Source organism: Salmo salar, chromosome ssa02, assembly GCF_905237065.1.
Source record: "Salmo salar chromosome ssa02, Ssal_v3.1, whole genome shotgun sequence".
Classification (NCBI taxonomy): Eukaryota; Metazoa; Chordata; class Actinopteri; order Salmoniformes; family Salmonidae; genus Salmo; species Salmo salar.
In genome coordinates this window covers 84898214-84919290 of record NC_059443.1, presented here as the reverse complement: position 1 = coordinate 84919290, position 21077 = coordinate 84898214, and the positions used below count along the sequence as shown (strand labels likewise).

The 21077-nt window shown below is 40.6% G+C and overlaps 1 protein-coding gene across 1 annotated transcript; it reads left to right on the top strand.

Moving 5' to 3' along the window:
• The first annotated feature begins 1253 nt into the window (after positions 1-1253).
• Positions 1254-10055, top strand: LOC106595687 (zinc finger protein OZF-like). The gene is made up of 2 exons (XM_014187059.2): positions 1254-2027; positions 7875-10055. Exons 1-2 carry the CDS (start codon positions 1496-1498, stop codon positions 8960-8962), a joined length of 1620 nt encoding a protein of 539 aa, XP_014042534.2. The 5' UTR covers positions 1254-1495; the 3' UTR covers positions 8963-10055.
• The last annotated feature ends 11022 nt before the right edge of the window (positions 10056-21077 follow it).

Genomic DNA, 21077 nt, shown 5'->3' with positions numbered 1-21077 from the left:
TCTCTCATCTGATTGGTCGAGGAGGCGGACCTTCTGACTTTGTGGCTGTGGTCACTAAAGATCCCATGGCACTTATTGCAAGAATATATAAGTGTGGTTAGGGAGCTGAGTTTCCCTGTACACTGTAAAGCGCTTTTGGGCGTCTAGAAAAGTGCAATGTAATTCCAATCAATTATTATTATTATTAAATGTTTTTCCATCTTCCATAGCTTGAAGACCATTCCTTTGTACAGAGACAGGAACTGATACATAATACCTAAAAGGTGGTCTGCAAGGCGATAATAAACAGCATCCACGTTATCTGATTTCCTGGTTTTCAGGTAAATATGAGGAAGTATATCACCTTACTGTTTAAGGTAAAAATCTCAAGATGTTAAATAAATAAATTACTATAATAAAGGTGCCAGAGTGACAAATAAAGTAAAAAGGTTGACGTTTTCATCTTAATATCAGCCAAAAAAATCTGGCAATTTCAAAAATTGTAAATTTTTGTGCACAATGCTGTGAAACTGTGCACATTTGAAACTAAAATATATATTTTTTAAACAATGCAGATATTAGAGTAAACCTATTTGGCTTAGGACAAGTAACTGAGTAAGAGCCAACATCATGATAAGCTTGCAAGCTGAGTTTGAATAAGACATCCAATTACCATTTTGTATTTATAACGGTTGGTTGCATACGCGTCATCACACACCCTCATCTGATTGGTCATTTTCCGAGAACAGTAAAGCGATATTAGTGTCATCACACGAGTAGGCGGGCCTTCTGACTTTGTGACTTTTATGGCCAATTTGAAAAAATAAGAAAAAGAGAATGGACCCCTTTACCTGACACAATTTACAGGTGAGTATGTACGGGGCATATTTTTTCAATATATTTTTTTCCATTTGTTTAACTTGCCAACTCTTTCTTACTTTCAATGACGGCCTACCAGGGAACTGCCTTGTTCAGGGGCAGAACGACAGAGTTTTACCTTGTCAGCTCGGGGATTCGATCCAGTAATCTTTGGTTACTAGCCCAACGCTCTAACCACTAGGCTACCCTGCCGCCCCAATAAATGATAGGAGTACACAGCAAAAATATTAGTGACCATTTAGATAAAAATATATACATAACAATAAACAAATAAATCACATCATTTTGCATCATTTTCTCACAAATTATTAATTTAGAAAGTATACAGGACAAGACTTATTCTAAAGGATTCTAAAAATCCGTGACCCGGAAGTACTTAGTTAATCTTACCCGTTTCACGACAGCCTAATCAGTCACCGCTGTGGCTTGCTGTCCAACATTGCCGAAACATTGGAGCTCTTTAGACGCTGTCGGTGTATATTTGCCTCTGTGTTTTAAACTTCTTTCGTGTAGCTAGTTGTCCCATTTAAGTTAATATTTACGTTGTTAGTCAGGTAGCTAGCTGGCTTGCTAAGTTAGCTTAGCACCACGCTACTCGTTAATGCTAACTAACGTTAGCTAGCTAGCATCACCAACCATGAGTTCACTAAGCTGCTCCCCTCCTGCTAAAGAAGAGGGGATATACTGGTCGGAGAAAGAGGGTCTGGGGATGAACATTGTCGCAAAAGAAGAACAGGAGGATGCTTTCAGAATGAAAAAGGAGATCGAGGTAGAGGATGTTACAGTGGAAGAAGGGATAGAGGCTGTCACAGTGGAAGAGGAAGAGGGGATAGACGCTGTCACAGTGGAAGAGGTATTCGTTTTCAGAATTAAAAAAGAGGAAGAGGCAATAACATTGAAAGAAGAAGAGGATGTTATAGTGAAAGAAGAGAAAGAACCTTATGAAGAGGAAGAGGAGATCGAGGCTGTCACAGTAAAAGAGGAGGAGGTAGAATCTTTCAGAATTAAAAAAGAGGAAGAGGAGGCCATCACATTGAAAGAAGAAGAGGATGTTATAGTGAAAGAAGAGGGAGAACCTTTTGTAGTGGAAAAGGAGGCTATCTTAAGAAAAGAGGAGGGGGAAGACGTTTTGGGAGAGGAAGAAGAGACTGAAGATCTGATTAACACCAGTGAGTACCGTCAGGGTCACAAACTGCCCTTGTTGAATTAATGTATCGTTTTAATATATGCTCTGGGCCTCGCCATTGATTCTTGGAGAATATAACTTATAAATGTCCACTGAGCTCAGAACCTAAAATATAGGCTTGTTTTACTCCATTGTTTGTGAACAATGTAATTGTAAATGAACACTGTATATCCTCAAAACATGGAGGTAGTTAAATGATGCTGAACCTGAGACATGAGACTGTTATGAAATGCATTATGATGTATTTAGAGAATTGGTCCAACTTTTAGAATGTTGAATATTGTTCAAATTCTAGACATTCAGTTGAAATATTCCCCATGTATTGTTAGTGGTGCTCTGACATGGCTGCCGTCATAGGGATGTGACAAATGTACAATTTCTCTTAATGTTTAAACTGCCATTTCTTTTCTCACGTTTAAACGATTTTTTCGGGTGGGGTTTATCATAAAAGGACCTGAATTCACAATTCAGATGTGGTTCAGTCTACTACTGTCCTGGCTTCCTACCGATCCTCACTAGTTATTAGTCAGTAAGTCTAAGTATCATAGTAAAATATGATTTTAAACCTAACCTTATCCACAAAGCTAACTTTATGCCTAACCTTAACCACAAAGCTAACTTTATGCCTAACCTTAACCACAAAGCTAACTTTATGCCTAACCTTAACCACAAAGCTAACTTCATGCCTAACCTTAACCACAAAGCTAACTTTATGCCTAACCTTAACCACAAAGCTAACTTTATGCCTAACCTTAAATTAAGACAAAAAATATATTTTTTGTTTTCATTCATTTGACTTTGTGGCTGTGGTAACTAGTGGAACCCCTACCAGACGCCCCCCCCCACACTTAATGCTGTCCCCCACCCACTCAGTAACAATGGTATTCATGCTGTTCCCCACCCACTCAGTAACAATGGTATTAATGCTGTCCCCCACCCACTCAGTAACAATGGTATTCATGCTGTCCCCCACCCACTCAGTAACAATGGTATTAATGCTGTCCCCCACCCACTCAGTAACAATGGTATTAATGCTGTCCCCCACCCACTCAGTAGCAATGGTATTAATGCTGTCCCCCACCCACTCAGTAGCAATGGTATTTGTATTTATTATGGATCCCCATTAGTTCATGCCAAGGCAGCAGCTACTCTTCCTGGGGTTTATTATGGATCCCCATTAGTTCCTGCCAAGGCAGCAGCTACTCTTCCTGGGGTTTATTATGGATCCCCATTAGTTCATGCCAAGGCAGCAACTACTCTTCCTGGGGTTTATTATGGATCCCCATTAGTTCCTGTTAAGGCAGCAGCTACTCTTCCTGGGGTTTATTATGGATCCCCATTAGTTCATGCCAAGGCAGCAACTACTCTTCATGGGGTTTATTATGGATCCCCATTAGTTCCTGTTAAGGCAGCAGCTACTCTTCCTGGGGTTTATTATGGATCCCCATTAGTTCCTGCCAAGGCAGCACCTACTCTTCCTGGGGTTTATTATGGATCCCCATTAGTTCCTGCCAAGGCAGCAGCTACTCTTCCTGGGATCCAAACACATTAAGGCACTTACATTACACAGAAAACAAAAGATAAAACGGTACATCATATAACATTATTACACCACTACGTATCTACAATACTAAATGTATAATACCAACATACAACAATATCACAATGTATGCTTATGCATGTGTCTGTACCTTTTGTGTTTGCCTCTTCACAGTCCCCGGTATTCATGCTGTCCCCCACCCACTCAGCAACGATGGTATTAATGCTGTCCCCCACCCACTCAGCAACGATGGTATTAATGCTGTCCCCCACCCACTCAGCAACGATGGTATTAATGCTGTCCCCCACCCACTCAGCAACGATGGTATTCATGCTGTCCCCCACCCACTCAGCAACGATGGTATTAATGCTGTCCCCCACCCACTCAGCAACGATGGTATTAATGCTGTCCCCCACCCACTCAGCAACGATGGTATTAATGCTGTCCCCCACCCACTCAGCAACGATGGTATTAATGCTGTCCCCCACCCACTCAGTAACGATGGTATTAATGCTGTCCCCCACCCACTCAGCAACGATGGTATTAATGCTGTCCCCCACCCACTGAGCAACGATGGTATTCATGCTGTCCCCCACCCACTCAGCAACGATGGTATTAATGCTGTTTCATATTCTCTGTTGTGTCTCTCCTCCATGTTCTCTGTTGTGTCTCTCCTCCATATTCTCTGTTGTGTCTCCTCCATGTTCTCTGTTGTGTCTCTCCTCCATGTTCTCTGTTGTCTCTCCTCCATGTTCTCTGTGTGTCTCTCCTCCATGTTCTCTGTTGTCTCTCCTCCATGTTCTCTGTTGTCTCTCCTCCATGTTCTCTGTTGTGTCTCTCCTCCATGTTCTCTGTTGTCTCTCCTCCATATTCTCTGTTGTGTCTCTCCTCCATGTTCTCTGTTGTCTCTCCTCCATGTTCTCTGTTGTCTCTCCTCCATGTTCTCTGTTGTCTCTCCTCCATGTTCTCTGTTGTCTCTCCTCCATGTTCTCTGTTGTCTCTCCTCCATGTTCTCTGTTGTCTCTCCTCCATGTTCTCTGTTGTCTCTCCTCCATGTTCTCTGTTGTCTCTCCTCCATGTTCTCTGTTGTCTCTCCTCCATGTTCTCTGTTGTCTCTCCTCCATGTTCTCTGTTGTCTCTCCTCCATGTTCTCTGTTGTCTCTCCTCCATGTTCTCTGTTGTCTCTCCTCCATGTTCTCTGTTGTCTCTCCTCCATGTTCTCTGTTGTCTCTCCTCCATGTTCTCTGTTGTGTCTCTCCTCCATGTTCTCTGTTGTGTCTCTCCTCCATGTTCTCTGTTGTCTCTCCTCCATGTTCTCTGTTGTCTCTCCTCCATGTTCTCTGTTGTCTCTCCTCCATGTTCTCTGTTGTCTCTCCTCCATGTTCTCTGTTGTGTCTCTCCTCCATGTTCTCTGTTGTCTCTCCTCCATGTTCTCTGTTGTGTCTCTCCTCCATGTTCTCTGTGTGTGTCTCTCTTCCATGTTCTCTGTTGTGTCTCTCCTCCATGTTCTCTGTTGTCTCTCCTCCATGTTCTCTGTTGTGTCTCTCCTCCATGTTCTCTGTTGTGTGTGTGTCTCTCCTCCATGTTCTCTGTTGTGTGTGTGTCTCTCCTCCATGTTCTCTGTTGTGTGTGTCTCTCTCCTCCATGTTCTCTGTTGTGTGTGTCTCTCTCCTCCATGTTCTCTGTTGTGTGTGTCTCTCTCCTCCATGTTCTCTCCATAATGACAAATCAAAAACAGGTTGTTTATAATTTTTTGTTAAATATATAAAAAATAAAAACTGAAATATGACATTTACATAAGTATTCAGTACTTTGTTGAAGCACCTTTGGCAGCGATTACAGCCTCAAGTCTTCTTGGGTATGGCGCTACAAGCTTGGCACACCTGTATTTGGGGAGTTTCTCCCATTCTTCTCTGCATATCCTCTGAAGCTCTGTCAGGTTGGACGGGGAGCGTCACTGCACAGCTATTTTCAGGTCTCTCCAGAGATGTTCGACCAGGTTCAAGTCCTGGCTCTGGCTGGACCACTCAAGGACATTCCGAGACTTGTTCTGAAGCCACTCCTGCGTTGTCTTGGCTGTGTGCTTAGGGTCATTGTCCTGTTGGAAAGATGAGGACCCCAGTCTGAGGTCCTGAGCGTTCTGGATCAGGTTTTCATCAAGGATCTCTCTGAACTTTGCTCCATTCATCTTTCCCTCGATCCTGACTAGTCTCCCAGGCCCTGCCGCTGAACAACATCCCCACAGTATGATGCTGTCACCACCACGCTTCACCGTAGGGCTAGTGCTAGATTTCCTCCAGATTTGACATTCAGGCCAATGAGTTAAGTTTTGGTTTCATCAGACCAGATAATCTTGTTTCTCATGGTCGGACAGTCCTTTAGGTGCCATTTGTCAAACTCCAAGCAGGCTGTCATGTGCCTTTTACTGAGGAGTGGCTTCTGTCTGGCCACTCTACCATAAAGGCCTGATTGGTAGAGTGCTGCAGAGATGGTTGTCCTTCTGGAAGGTTCTATATAAACAGGTGTGATGTCCAATCAATTGAATTTACCACAGGTGGTATCCCAATCAAGTTGTAGAAACATCTCTAGGATGATCAATGGAAACGGGATGCAACTGATCTTAATTTTGAGTCTCATAGCAAAGGGTCTGAATACTTATGTAAATAAGGTATTTCATTTTTTTTTTTTTAAACCTGTTTTCACTTTGTCATTATGAGATATTGTGATGTCATTATGGGATATTGTGATGTCATTATGGGATATTGTGATGTCATTATGGGGTATTGTGTGTAGATTGTTGAGGAACATGTTTTATTTAATCAATTTTTGAATAAGGCTGTTCCGTAACAAAATGTAGAAAAAGTCAAAGGATCTGAATACTTTCCGAAGGCACTGTATGTATGCCATTGACCCAACTGTTGACCAGACTATGTTAGAGCTGCTGTCTGACCTTGTTACCTAACAGAATGCCCTGGTTGGTTTAAAACTTGTACTGTAATTTGGACAAGACTAAATACATGTTGTTCTGTAGTTCTCTCCAGGATGTTTCAGATGAACTACCGTAATTTCCGGACTATTAAGCGCACCTGAATATAAGCCGCACCCACTGATTTTTATAAATTTTGAACATAAATAAGCCGCACATGTCTATAAGCCGCAGGTGCCTACCGGTACATTGAAACAAATGAACTTTACACAGGCTTTAACGAAACACGGCTTGTAACAAAAATAAATAGGCTTTAACGAAACACGGCTTGTAACAAAAAATAAAACATTTGCAGTAAGCTTTAGTTGTCTTTTTGCACTGAGTCAATTCCTCACGCTGCTGTTTCCAACGTCTTATCATCGACTCATTAAGACCAAGCTCCCGTGCAGCAGCTCTATTTCCTTTTCCAACAGCCAGATCAATTGCCTTCAACTTGAAAGCTGCATCATATGCATTTCTCCGTGTCTTTGCCATGATGAGGGTGACAAAATGACTACTGTAATCAGAATGATGGGAAGTTTGAGAGCGCTCGATTTAATCTAAACAGTAAACAAAAAAGTTGTTTGACCTTAACCCGTTCGGCAATTTCATTGGTCTAATAAAAGCTTCATGCCGCCAAAAAACTGAGCACGTCACAGAATGTTTTTTTAATTTTTATTTTTTAATTGAAAGCGGGAAAAATCCATATATTAGCCGCATCATTGTTTAAGCCGCGAGGTTCAAAGCCTGGGAAAAAAGTTGGGGCTTATAGTCCGGAATTTACGGTATATATTTATTCACTGGATGGTTCTCCCATCGATCGGGTTCCTATAAATATTTGGGCATTTGGATTGACAAAGACTTAATGTTTTTAAAGAAGCATACGGGTGAGATAGTTAAAGAAAATCTAAGATTTAAACCGGGCTTCTTTTTTTCTAGATCTTGCTTCCCTAAACAGCAGAAGCAGATTGAACAGTCAACTTTCCTGACAGTTATAAAAAAGGGTTTCTACTATTTCCTTTCATGTTCTGGAAATATCTGATTTTCTGTGGTGTTTTAGTGACCTCATGGCACAGTGTGGGTGGGTTTACATTGTTTGTTTTATTATTATTTATACATTATCAGAAAGCCTAAATCTTCCCCTAAAAAAAATAGGATGGATGGAACTTTTAAAAGGCATTACATGAGATTATCACAAATAACCAATCAGCATTTTATAATGAGGGATCTAGTCTGGATTAAACCTCATAGGAACACAGTTTAATCATGTGGAGGTTTCATTCAGGAATATTTGTTAACAAAATAATCTGTTTTATCTTTGGCAGGAGAGAAACCAGACTCTCACTCTGACAGCGGGACGAGTCCTTCAGGGGATCCAGACCCAGAGATTCCCAAACCAGCGACACGACACAACTGCTCCCAGTGTGGAAAGAGTTTTAAGTGGTTATGTAAGCTCAAAGAGCATGAGAGAACACACACAAGAGAAAAACTCTTCCAATGCTCCCATTGTGAAAAGAGATTTAACCAGTCATCACTTCTGAAAGAGCATGAGAAAATACACACAGGAGAGAAGCCTTTCCGATGTTCCCAGTGTGGAAAGGGTTTTACATGGTTAAGGCACCTAAAAGAGCATGAGAGGATACACACAGGAGAGAAGCCTTTCCATTGCTCCCAGTGTGGAAAGCGTTATACTCGATTAGCACACCTAAAAATACATGAGAGAATACACTCTGGAGTGAAGGCTTACCTCTGTTCCCAGTGTGGAAAGAATTTTAGGTGGTTAGAGAACCTGAAGCAGCATGAAAGGACACACACAGGGGAGAAGCCTTACCATTGCTCTCAGTGTGGAAAGGATTTTACCACATTAGGGAACGTAAAAGAGCATAAGAAGAAACACACAGGAGAAAAACCTTTACAATGTACCCAGTGTGGAAAGAGATTTACACATTTAGGAAATCTGAAAAGGCATGAAGGAATACACACAGGAGAAAAACTCTACCACTGCTCTCAGTGTGGAAAGCGGTTTACCCAGTTAGGGTATTTGAAAAAACATGAGAAAATACACTCTGAAGAGAAGCCTTACCCCTGCTCTCACTGTGGAAAGAGTTTTAGGTGGTTAGGGGACCTGAAAGAGCATGAGAGGACGCACACAGGGGAGAAACCGTACCACTGCTCCTTGTGCGGAAAGGATTTTACCAAGTTAGGGAACCTAAAAGAGCATAAGAAGAAACACACAGGAGAAAAGCCTTACCAATGCTCCCTGTGTGAAAAGACTTTTACGCAGTTAGGGGGCCTGAAATATCACGAGGGGACACACACAGAAAAAAAGACCTACCACTGCTCTCAGTGTCAAAAGACATTTACCCGATTAGGGAACCTGAAAAAGCATGAGAGAATACACACACTCAGGTGAGGATAAGACCGTCCACTGCTCACAGTGTAGAAAGAGTTTAGGTCAGTTAGGGAACCGGAAAGAGCATGAAAAACACATACAGCAGAGAAGCCTTACTACTGCTCTAATGACGGAAAGACATTTTCCCGGTCAGAGGACTTGAAATCACATGACAGAATAGAGGCTGTATTCTGAAATGTGTGTTTTGTTTATACCACATGAAATCATATTGTTTATACGAAATCATATTGTTTATATGAAATCATGTTTTGATTATGACATGTTTAGATTATGACATGTTTTGATTATGGATTCTGATTGATGGAACCCTTAGATGTTCATAATTGTGTTCCAATTGTTCATTATGTATTTTGGGGCTCCCGAGGGAGGCAGGCACTACATCGGTCTGAGGCACTACATCTCAGTGCTTGAGGCGTCACTTCAGACCCTGGTTTGATTCCAGGCTGAATCACAACCGGCCGTGATTGGGAGTCCCGTAGGGCGGCGCAAAATTGGCCCAGCGTCGTCCAGGTTAGGGTTTGGCCGGGGTAGGCCGTCATTGTGAATAAGAATTCATTCTTACCTGACTTGTCTAGTTAATGGTTAAATGATTATTCTTTTTTAATTATTAGATGTTAATTAATACGATTAATACGAAATTTTCAAATGTAAATTAAAATTGGATGAATAGAATGTTATTTTAAATATACTTTTTTTTTATTCGAACCTTAACTTCTCATGAGGGTGGATGTGTCATCTGACCATGCCACCAATTCTAATCCAAGTGCCAAAGAACTGTACCCAGTACCACAACATTTTAGCCAAAAACCTGGTTGCCTCTGCCAGGAGGCTGACACTCGAGACCACTGTGTCCTTAGGAACCTTCAATGATGCAGGCATTTTTTGGTACCCTTCGCCAGATCTGTGCCTTCGACACAATCCTGTCTCTGAGCTCTTCGGACAATTCTTTCGACTTCATGGCTTGGTTTTTGCTCTTACATGCACTGTCAACCTTTATAGATAGGTGTGTGCCTTTCCAAATGATGTCTATTCAATTGAATTTACCACAGGTGTTGTCCAATCAAGTTGTAGAAACATCTCAAGGATGATCAATGGAAACAGGATGCACCAGAGCTCAATTTCGAGTCTCATATCAAAAGGGTCTGAATACTGATGTAAATAAGGTATTTTCGTTTATTTGTAATAAATTTGCAAAAATGTAAAACCTGTTTTCTCTTTGTCATTATAAGGTATTGTGTGTAGATTAGTAAAAAAAGGGGTTTCATCCATTTTAGAATAAAGCTGTTAGGTAAGAAAATGTGGAAATGGTGAAGGGGTCTGAATACACTGTAGATGGTGATGCTAGATGTTATTGATAATGTTTGTTTGTGGGTGAAGGATGGGTAGCCTACTTCCAGTACTTTTTTACTTGTAGCTACCCTAGCTAGTTGTACTATTTTGGTCAGTTTTTTTTACTTGTAGCTACCCTAGCTAGTTGTACTATTTTGGTCTGGTTTTTTGAGAGGTTTCGGAGATGAACTGATTAGCATCCTCTCTTGAGTCAATAGTGTGCTAACTTTACTGCAGGAAGATATTGATCTGTTTGCTCTTACCTTCTGGACAGCAGATCATTAGTATAGCAAGTAGACAAGGTGTGAAAGTGAAAGTCACCCAGTAAAATACTACTGGAGTAAAACTATAGATACCTTAATAGAAAGTCACCCAGTAAAATACTACTGGAGTAAAACTATAGATAGCTTAATAGAAACTCACCCAGTAAAATACTACTGGAGTAAAACTATAGATAGCTTAATAGAAGGTCACCCAGTAAAATACTACTGGAGTACAACTATAGATAGCTTAATAGAAGGTCACCCAGTAAAATACTACTGGAGTAAAAGTATTTGGTTCTAAATATACTTTACTATCAAGAGTTAAAGTATAAATCACTTCAAATTCCTTCTATTATGCAAAGCAGACAGCACCATTTTCTTGTTTTTTTAAAAGTTATGGATAGCCAGGGGCACACTCAGACATAATTTACAAAAGATACATTTGTGTTTAGTGAGTCCGCCAGATCAGAGGCAGAAGGGATGACAATATATTGTCTTGATAAAAAACTACTTAAGCAGTACTTTAAAGTATTTTTACTTAAGTATTTTACACCGCTGGAGCTCTCTGATAGTCATTATAGAATATGGAGCTCTCTGATAGTCATAATAGAATATGGAACTCTCTGATAGTCATAATATCATAACCGCCATCGATAAGAGACATTACTGTGCAGCTGTATTTATCGACCTGGCCAAGGCTTTCGACTCTGTCAATCACCACATTCTTATCGGCAGACTCAACGGCCTTGGTTTCTCAAATGACTGCCTCGCCTGGTTCACCAACTACTTCTCAGACATAGTTCAGTGTGTCAAATCGGAGGGCCTGTTGTCCGGACCTCTGGCAGTCTCTATGGGGTTGCCACAGGGTTCAATTCTCAGGCCGACTTTTTTCTCTGTATACATCAATGATGTCGCTCTTGCTGCTGGTGATTCTCTGATCCACCTCTACGCAGACAACACCATTCTGTATACTTCTGGCCCTTCTTGGGACACTGTGTTAACTAACCTCCATACAAGCTTCAATGCCATACAACTCTCCTTCCGTGGCCTCCAACTGCTCTTAAATGCAAGTAAAACTAAATGCATGCTCTTCAACCGATCGCTGCCTGCACCTGCCTGCCTGTCCAGCATCACTACTCTGGACGGTTCTGACTTAGAATATGTGGACAACTACAGATACCTAGGTGTCTGGTTAGACTGTAAACTCTCCTTCCAGACTCACATTAAGCATCTCCAATCCAAAATTAAATCTAGTATCAGCTTCCTATTTCACAACAAAGCATCCTTCACTCATGCTGCCAAACATACCCTCGTAAAACTGACTATTCTACTGATCCTTGACTTCGGCGATGTCATTTACAAAATAGCCTCCAACACTCTACTCAACAAATTGGATGCAGTCTATCACGGTGCCATCTGTTTTATCACCAAAGCCCCATATACTACCCACCACTGCGACCTATACGCTCTTGTTCCCTCGCTTCACATTCGTCGCCAAACCCACTGGCTCCAGGTCATCTATAAGTCTTTGCTAGGTAAAGCCCCGCCTTATCTCAGCTCACTGGTCACCATAGCAGCACCCACCCATAGCACGCGCTCCAGCAGGTATATTTCACTGGTCACCCACAAAGCCAATTCCTACTTTGCCCGCCTCTCCTTCCAGTTCTCTGCTGCCAATGACTGGAACGAATTGCAAAAATCACTGAATCTGGAGACTCGTATCTCCCTCACTAACTTTAATCACCAGCTGTCAGAGCAGCTCACAGATCACTGCACTTGTACACAGCCCATCTGTAAATAGCCCATCCAACCACCTCATCCCCATACTTTTATTTATTTATTTATTTATTTTTGCTCATTTGCACCCTAGTATCTCTACTTGCACATTCATCTTCTGCACATCTATCACTCCAGTGTTTAATTGCTAAATTGTAATTATTTCGCATAATGGCCTATTTATTGCCTTACCTCCCTTATCTTACCTCATTTGCACACACTGTATATAGACTTTTTCTATTGTGTTATTTATTGACTGTATGTTTGTTTATTCCATGTGTAACTCTGTGTTGTTGTTTGTGTCGCACTGCTTTGCTTTATCTTGGCCAGTCGCAGTTGTAAATGAGAACTTGTTCTCAACTGGCCTACCTGGTCAAATAAAGGTGAAATATATATACTGCTCAAAAAAATAAAGGGAACACTTAAACAACACATCCTAGATCTGAATGAAATACATAATCTTATTAAATACTTTTCTCTTTACATAGTTGAATGTGCTGACAACAAAATCACGCAAAAATAATCAATGGAAATCCAATTGATCAACCCATGGAGGTCTGGATTTGGAGTCACACTCAAAATTAAAGTGGAAAACCACACTACAGGCTGATCCAACTTTGATGTAATGTCCTTAAAACAAGTCAAAATGAGGCTCAGTAGTGTGTGTGGCCTCCACGTGCCTGTATGACCTCCCTACAATGCCTGGGCATGCTCCTGATGAGGTGGCGGATGGTCTCCTGAGGGATCTCCTCCCAGACCTGGACTAAAGCATCCGCCAACTCCTGGACAGTCTGTGGTGCAACGTAGCGTTGGTGGATGGAGCGAGACATGATGTCCCAGATGTGCTCAATTGGATTCAGGTCTGGGGAACGGGCGGGCCAGTCCATAGCATCAATGCCTTCCTCTTGCAGGAACTGCTGACACACTCCAGCCACATGAGGTCTAGCATTGTCTTGCATTAGGAGGAACCCAGGGCCTACCGCACCAGCATATGGTCTCACAAGGGGTCTGAGGATCTCATCTCGGTACCTAATGGCAGTCAGGCTATCTCTGGCGAGCACATGGAGGGCTGTGCGGCCCCCCAAAAAATGCCACCCCACACCATGACTGACCCACCGCCAAACCGGTCATGCTGGAGGATGTTGCAGGCAGCAGAACATTCTCCACGGCGTCTCCAGACTCTGTCATGTCTGTCACGTGCTCAGTGTGAACCTGCTTTCATCTGTGAAGAGCACAGGGCGCCAGTGGCGAATTTGCCAATCTTGGTGTTCTCTGGCAAATGCCAAACTCCCTGCACGGTGTTGGGCTGTAAGCACAACCCCCACCTGTGGACGTCGGGCCCTCATACCACCCTCATGGAGTCTGTTTCTGACCATTTGAGCAGACACATGCACATTTGTGGCCTGCTGGAGGTCATTTTGCAGGGCTCTGGCAGTGCTCCTCCTGCTCCTCCTTGCACAAAGGCGGAGGTAGCGGTCCTGCTGCTGGGTTGTTGCCCTCCTACGGCCTCCTCCACGTCTCCTGATGTACTGGCTTGTCTCCTGGTAGCGCCTCCATGCTCTGGACAGTATGCTGACAGACACAGCAAACCTTCTTGCCACAGCTCGCATTGATGTGCCATCCTGGATGAGCTGCACTACCTGAGCCACTTGTGTGGGTTGTAGACTCCGTCTCATGCTACCACTAGAGTGAAAGCACCGCCAGCATTCAAAAGTGACCAAAACATCAGCCAGGAAGCATAGGAACTGAGAAGTGGTCTGTGGTCCCCACCTGCAGAACCACTCCTTTATTGGGGGTGTCTTGCTAATTGCCTATAATTTCCACCTGTTGTCTATTCCATTTGCACAACAGCATGTGAAATTTATTGTCAATCAGTGTTGCTTCCTAAGTGGACAGTTTAATTTCAAAGAAGTGTGATTGACTTGGAGTTACATTGTGTTGTTTAAGTGTTCCCTATATTTTTTTGAGCAGTGTATATATATATATATATATATATATATATATATATATGTATATATATATATACAGTGTGGCAAAAAAGTATTTAGTCAGCCACCAATTGTGCAAGTTCTCCCACTTAAAAAGATGAGAGGCCTGTAATTTTCATCATAGGTACACTTCAACTATGACAGACAAAATGAGAAAAAAAATTCTTGAAAATCACATTGTAGGATGTTTTATGAATTTATTTGCAAATTATGGTGGAAAATAAGTATTTGGACAATAACAAAAGTTTATCTCAATACTTTGTTATATACCCTTTGTTGGCAATGACACAGGTCAAACGTTTTCTGTAAGTCTTCACAAGGTTTTCACACACTGTTGCTGGTATTTTGGCCCATTCCTCCATGCAGATCTCCTCTAGAGCAGTGATGTTTTGGGGCTGTCGCTGGGCAACACGGACTTTCAACTCCCTCCAAAGATTTTCTATGGGGTTGAGATCTGAAGACTGGCTAGGCCACTCCAGGACCTTGAAATGCTTCTTACGAAGCCACTCCTTTGTTGCCCGGGCGGTGTGTTTGGGATCATTGTCATGCTGAAAGACCCAGCCACGTTTCATCTTCAATGCCCTTGCTGATGGAAGGAGGTTTTCACTCAAAATCTCACGATACATGGCCCAATTCATTCTTTCCTTTACACGGATCAGTCGTCCTGGTCCCTTTGCAGAAAAACAGCCCCAAAGCATGATGTTTCCACCCCCATGCTTCACAGTAGGTATGGTGTTCTTTGGATGCAACTAGGCATTCTTTGTCCTCTAAACACGACGAGTTGAGTTTTTACCAAAAAGTTCTATTTTGGTTTCATCTGACCATATGACATTCTCCCAATCCTCTTCTGGATCATCCAAATGCTCTCTAGCAAACTTCAGACGGGCCTGGACATGTACTGGCTTAAGCAGGGGTAAACGTCTTGCACTGCAGGATTTGAGTCCCTGGCGGCGTAGTGTGTTACTTACTGATGGTAGGCTTTGTTACTTTGGTCCCAGCTCTCTGCAGGTCATTCACTAGGTCCCCCCGTGTGGTTCTGTGATTTTTGCTCACCGTTCTTGTGATCATTTTGACCCCACGGGGTGAGATCTTGCGTGGAGCCCCAGATCGAGGGAGATTATCAGTGGTCTTGTATGTCTTCCATTTCCTAATAATTGCTCCCACAGTTGATTTCTTCAAACCAAGCTGCTTACCTATTGCAGATTCAGTCTTCCCAGCCTGGTGCAGGTCTACAATTTTGTTTCTGGTGTCCTTTGACAGCTCTTTGGTCTTGGCCATAGTGGAGTTTGGAGTGTGACTGTTTGAGGTTGTGGACAGGTGTCTTTAATACTGATAACAAGTTCAAACAGGTGCCATTAATACAGGTAACGAGTGGAGGACAGAGGAGCCTCTTAAAGAAGAAGTTACAGGTCTGTGAGAGCCAGAAATCTTACTTGTTTGTAGGTGACCAAATACTTATTTTCCACCATAACGTGCAAATAAATTAATAAAAAATCCTACAATGTGATTTTCTGGATTTTTTCTTCTCATTTTGTCTGTCATAGTTGACGTGTACCTATGATGAAAATTACAGGCCTCTCTCATCTTTTTTAAGTTGGAGAATTTGCACAATTGGTGGCTGATTAAATACTTTTTTGCCCCACTGTATATATATATATATATATATATATATAAAGAATATGGAGCTCTCTAGTAATATAATATGGAGCTCTCTGATAGTCATAATAGAATATGGAGCTCTCTGATAGTCATAATAGAATATGGAGCTCTCTGATAGTCATAATAGAATATGGAGCTCTCTGGTTGTCATAATAGAATATGGAGCTCTCTGATAGTCATAATAGAATATGGAGTTCTCTGATAATAGAATATGGAGCTCTCTGGTAGTCATAATAGAATATGGAGCTCTCTGATAATAGAATATGGAGCTCTCTGGTAGTCATAATAGAATATGGAGCTCTCTGATAATAGAATATGGAGCTCTCTGGTAGTCATAATAGAATATGGAGCTCTCTGATAATAGAATATGGAGCTCTCTGATAATAGAATATGGAGCTCTCTGGTAGTCATAATAGAATATGGAGCTCTCTGATAGTCATAATAGAATATGGAGCTCTCAGATAATAGAATATGGAGCTCTCTGATAATAGAATATGGAGCTCTCTGATAGTCATAATAGAATGTGGAGCTCTTTGATAGTCATAATAGAATATGGAGCTCTCTGATAGTCATAATAGAATATGGAGCTCTCAGATAATAGAATATGGAGCTCTCTGATAACAGAATATGAAGCTCTCTGGTAGTCATAACAGAATATGGAGCTCTTTGATAGTCATAATAGAATATGGAGCTCTCTGATAGTCATAATAGAATATGGAGCTCTCTGATAGTCATAATAGAATATGGAGCTCTCTGATAGTCATAATAGAATATGGAGCTCTCTGATAGTCATAATAGAATATGGGGCTCTCTGGTAGTCATAATAGAATATGGAGCTCTCTGATAACAGAATGTGGAGCTCTCTGATAGTCATAATAGAATATGGCGCTCTCTGATAATAGAATATGGAGCTCTCTGATAGTCATAATAGAATATGGAGCTCTCTGATAGTCATAATAGAATATGGAGCTCTCTGGTTGTCATAATAGAATATGGATCTCTCTGATAGTCATAATAGAATATGGAGCTCTCTGGTTGTCATAATAGAATATGGAGCTCTCTGATAGTCATAATAGAATATGGAGCTCTCTGGTTGTCATAATAGAATATGGAGCTCTCTGATAGTCATAATAGAATATGGAGCTCTCTGATAGTCATAATAGAATATGGAGCTCTATGATAGTCATAATAGAATATGGAGCTCTCTGATAGTCATAATAGAATATGGAGCTCTCTGATAGTCATAATAGAATATGGAGCTCTCTGATAGTCATAATAGAATATGGGGCTCTCTGGTAGTCATAATAGAATATGGAGCTCTCTGATAACAGAATGTGGAGCTCTCTGATAGTCATAATAGAATATGGCGCTCTCTGATAATAGAATATGGAGCTCTCTGGTTGTCATAATAGAATATGGAGCTCTCTGATAGTCATAATAGAATATGGAGCTCTCTGAATAATAGAATATGGAGCTCTCTGGTAGTCATAATAGAATATGGAGCTCTCTGAATAGAAGGAGTCTCTGATAATAGAATATGGAGCTCTCTGGTAGTCATAATAGAATATGGAGCTCTCTGATAATAGAATATGGAGCTCTCTGGTAGTCATAATAGAATATGGAGCTCTCTGATAGTCATAATAGAATATGGAGCTCTCTGATAATAGAATATGGAGCTCTCTGGTAGTCATAATAGAATATGGAGCTCTCTGATAGTCATAATAGAATATGGAGCTCTCAGATAATAGAATATGGAGCTCTCTGATAATAGAATATGGAGCTCTCTGATAGTCATAATAGAATGTGGAGCTCTTTGATAGTCATAATAGAATATGGAGCTCTCTGATAGTCATAATAGAATATGGAGCTCTCAGATAATAGAATATGGAGCTCTCTGATAACAGAATATGAAGCTCTCTGGTAGTCATAACAGAATATGGAGCTCTTTGATAGTCATAATAGAATATGGAGCTCTCTGATAGTCATAAAAGAATATGGAGCTCTATGATAGTCATAATAGAATATGGAGCTCTCTGATAGTCATAATAGAATATGGAGCTCTCTGATAGTCATAATAGAATATGGAGCTCTCTGATAGTCATAATAGAATATGGAGCTCTCTGATAGTCATAATAGAATATGGGGCTCTCTGGTAGTCATAATAGAATATGGAGCTCTCTGATAACAGAATGTGGAGCTCTCTGATAGTCATAATAGAATATGGCGCTCTCTGATAATAGAATATGGAGCTCTCTGATAGTCATAATAGAATATGGAGCTCTCTGATAGTCATAATAGAATATGGAGCTCTCTGGTTGTCATAATAGAATATGGATCTCTCTGATAGTCATAATAGAATATGGAGCTCTCTGGTTGTCATAATAGAATATGGAGCTCTCTGATAGTCATAATAGAATATGGAGCTCTCTGGTTGTCATAATAGAATATGGAGCTCTCTGATAGTCATAATAGAATATGGAGCTCTCTGATAGTCATAATAGAATATGGAGCTCTCTGATAGTCATAATAGAATATGGAGCTCTCTGATAGTCATAATATAATATGGGGCTCTCTGGTAGTCATAATAGAATATGGAGCTCTCTGGTTGTCATAATAGAATATGGAGCTCTTTGATAGTCATAATAGAATATGGAGCTCTCTGATAACAGAATGTGGAGCTCTCTGATAGTCATAATAGAATATGGCGCTCTCTGATAGTCATAATAGAATATGGAGCTCTCTGGTTGTCATAATAGAATATGGAGCTCTCTGATAGTCATAATAGAATATGGAGCTCTCTGATAGTCATAATAGAATATGGAGCTCTATGATAGTCATAATAGAATATGGAACTCTCTGATAGTCATAATAGAATATGGAGCTCTCTGATAGTCATAATAGAATATGGAGCTCTCTGATAGTCATAATAGAATATGGAGCTCTCTGATAGTCATAATAGAATATGGAGCTCTCTGATAGTCATAATAGAATATGGAGCTCTCTGATAGTCATAATAGAATATGGAGCTCTCTGATAGTCATAATAGAATATGGGGCTCTCTGGTAGTCATAATAGAATATGGAGCTCTCTGATAACAGAATGTGGAGCTCTCTGATAGTCATAATAGAGTATGGCGCTCTCTGATAATAGAATATGGAGCTCTCTGATAGTCATAATAGAATATGGAGCTCTCTGATAGTCATAATAGAATATGGAGTTCTCTGATAATATAATATGGAGCTCTCTGGTAGTCATAATAGAATATGGAGCTCTCTGATAATAGAATATGGAGCTCTCTGATAATAGAATATGGAGCTCTCTGGTAGTCATAATAGAATATGGAGCTCTCTGATAATAGAATATGGAGCTCTCTGGTAGTCATAATAGAATATGGAGCTCTCTGATAGTCATAATAGAATATGGAGCTCTCTGATAATAGAATATGGAGCTCTCTGGTAGTCATAATAGAATATGGAGCTCTCTGATAGTCATAATAGAATATGGAGCTCTCAGATAATAGAATATGGAGCTCTCTGATAATAGAATATGGAGCTCTCTGATAGTCATAATAGAATGTGGAGCTCTTTGATAGTCATAATAGAATATGGAGCTCTCTGATAGTCATAATAGAATATGGAGCTCTCAGATAATAGAATATGGAGCTCTCTGATAACAGAATATGAAGCTCTCTGGTAGTCATAACAGAATATGGAGCTCTTTGATAGTCATAATAGAATATGGAGCTCTCTGATAGTCATAAAAGAATATGGAGCTCTCTGATAGTCATAATAGAATATGGAGCTCTCTGGTTGTCATAATAGAATATGGAGCTCTCTGATAGTCATAATAGAATATGGAGCTCTCTGATAGTCATAATAGAATATGGAGCTCTCTGATAGTCATAATAGAATATGGGGCTCTCTGGTAGTCATAATAGAATATGGAGCTCTCTGATAACAGAATGTGGAGCTCTCTGATAGTCATAATAGAATATGGCGCTCTCTGATAATAGAATATGGAGCTCTCTGATAGTCATAATAGAATATGGAGCTCTCTGATAGTCATAATAGAATATGGAGCTCTCTGGTTGTCATAATAGAATATGGATCTCTCTGATAGTCATAATAGAATATGGAGCTCTCTGGTTGTCATAATAGAATATGGAGCTCTCTGATAGTCATAATAGAATATGGAGCTCTCTGGTTGTCATAATAGAATATGGAGCTCTCTGATAGTCATAATAGAATATGGAGCTCTCTGATAGTCATAATAGAATATGGAGCTCTCTGATAGTCATAATAGAATATGGAGCTCTCTGATAGTCATAATAGAATATGGGGCTCTCTGGTAGTCATAATAGAATATGGAGCTCTCTGGTTGTCATAATAGAATATGGAGCTCTTTGATAGTCATAATAGAATATGGAGCTCTCTGATAACAGAATGTGGAGCTCTCTGATAGTCATAATAGAATATGGAGCTCTCTGATAGTCATAATAGAATATGGAGCTCTCTGGTTGTCATAATAGAATATGGAGCTCTTTGATAGTCATAATAGAATATGGAGCTCTCTGATAGTCATAATAGAATATGGAGCTCTATGATAGTCATAATAGAATATGGAACTCTCTGATAGTCATAATAGAATATGGAGCTCTCTGATAGTCATAATAGAATATGGAGCTCTCTGATAGTCATAATAGAATATGGGGCTCTCTGGTAGTCATAATAGAATATGGAGCTCTCTGATAACAGAATGTGGAGCTCTCTGATAGTCATAATAGAATATGGCGCTCTCTGATAATAGAATATGGAGCTCTCTGGTAGTCATAATAGAATATGGAGCTCTCTGATAGTCATAATAGAATATGGAGCTCTCTGATAGTCATAATAGAATATGGAGCTCTCTGATAGTCATAATAGAATATGGAGCTCTCTGATAGTCATAATAGAATATGGAGCTCTCTGATAGTCATAATAGAATATGGGGCTCTCTGGTAGTCATAATAGAATATGGAGCTCTCTGATAACAGAATGTGGAGCTCTCTGATAGTCATAATAGAATATGGAGCTCTCTGATAGTCATAATAGAATATGGAGC

Excerpts from the sequence above, each read along its gene's own strand:
- LOC106595687 (XM_014187059.2), top strand. The coding sequence starts at position 1,496 with ATGAGTTCACTAAGCTGCTCCCCTCCTGCTAAAGAAGAGGGGATATAC. Across the intron at positions 2,028-7,874 it reads TGAAGATCTGATTAACACCA|GAGAGAAACCAGACTCTCAC; the intron begins GTGAGTACCGTC and ends TATCTTTGGCAG.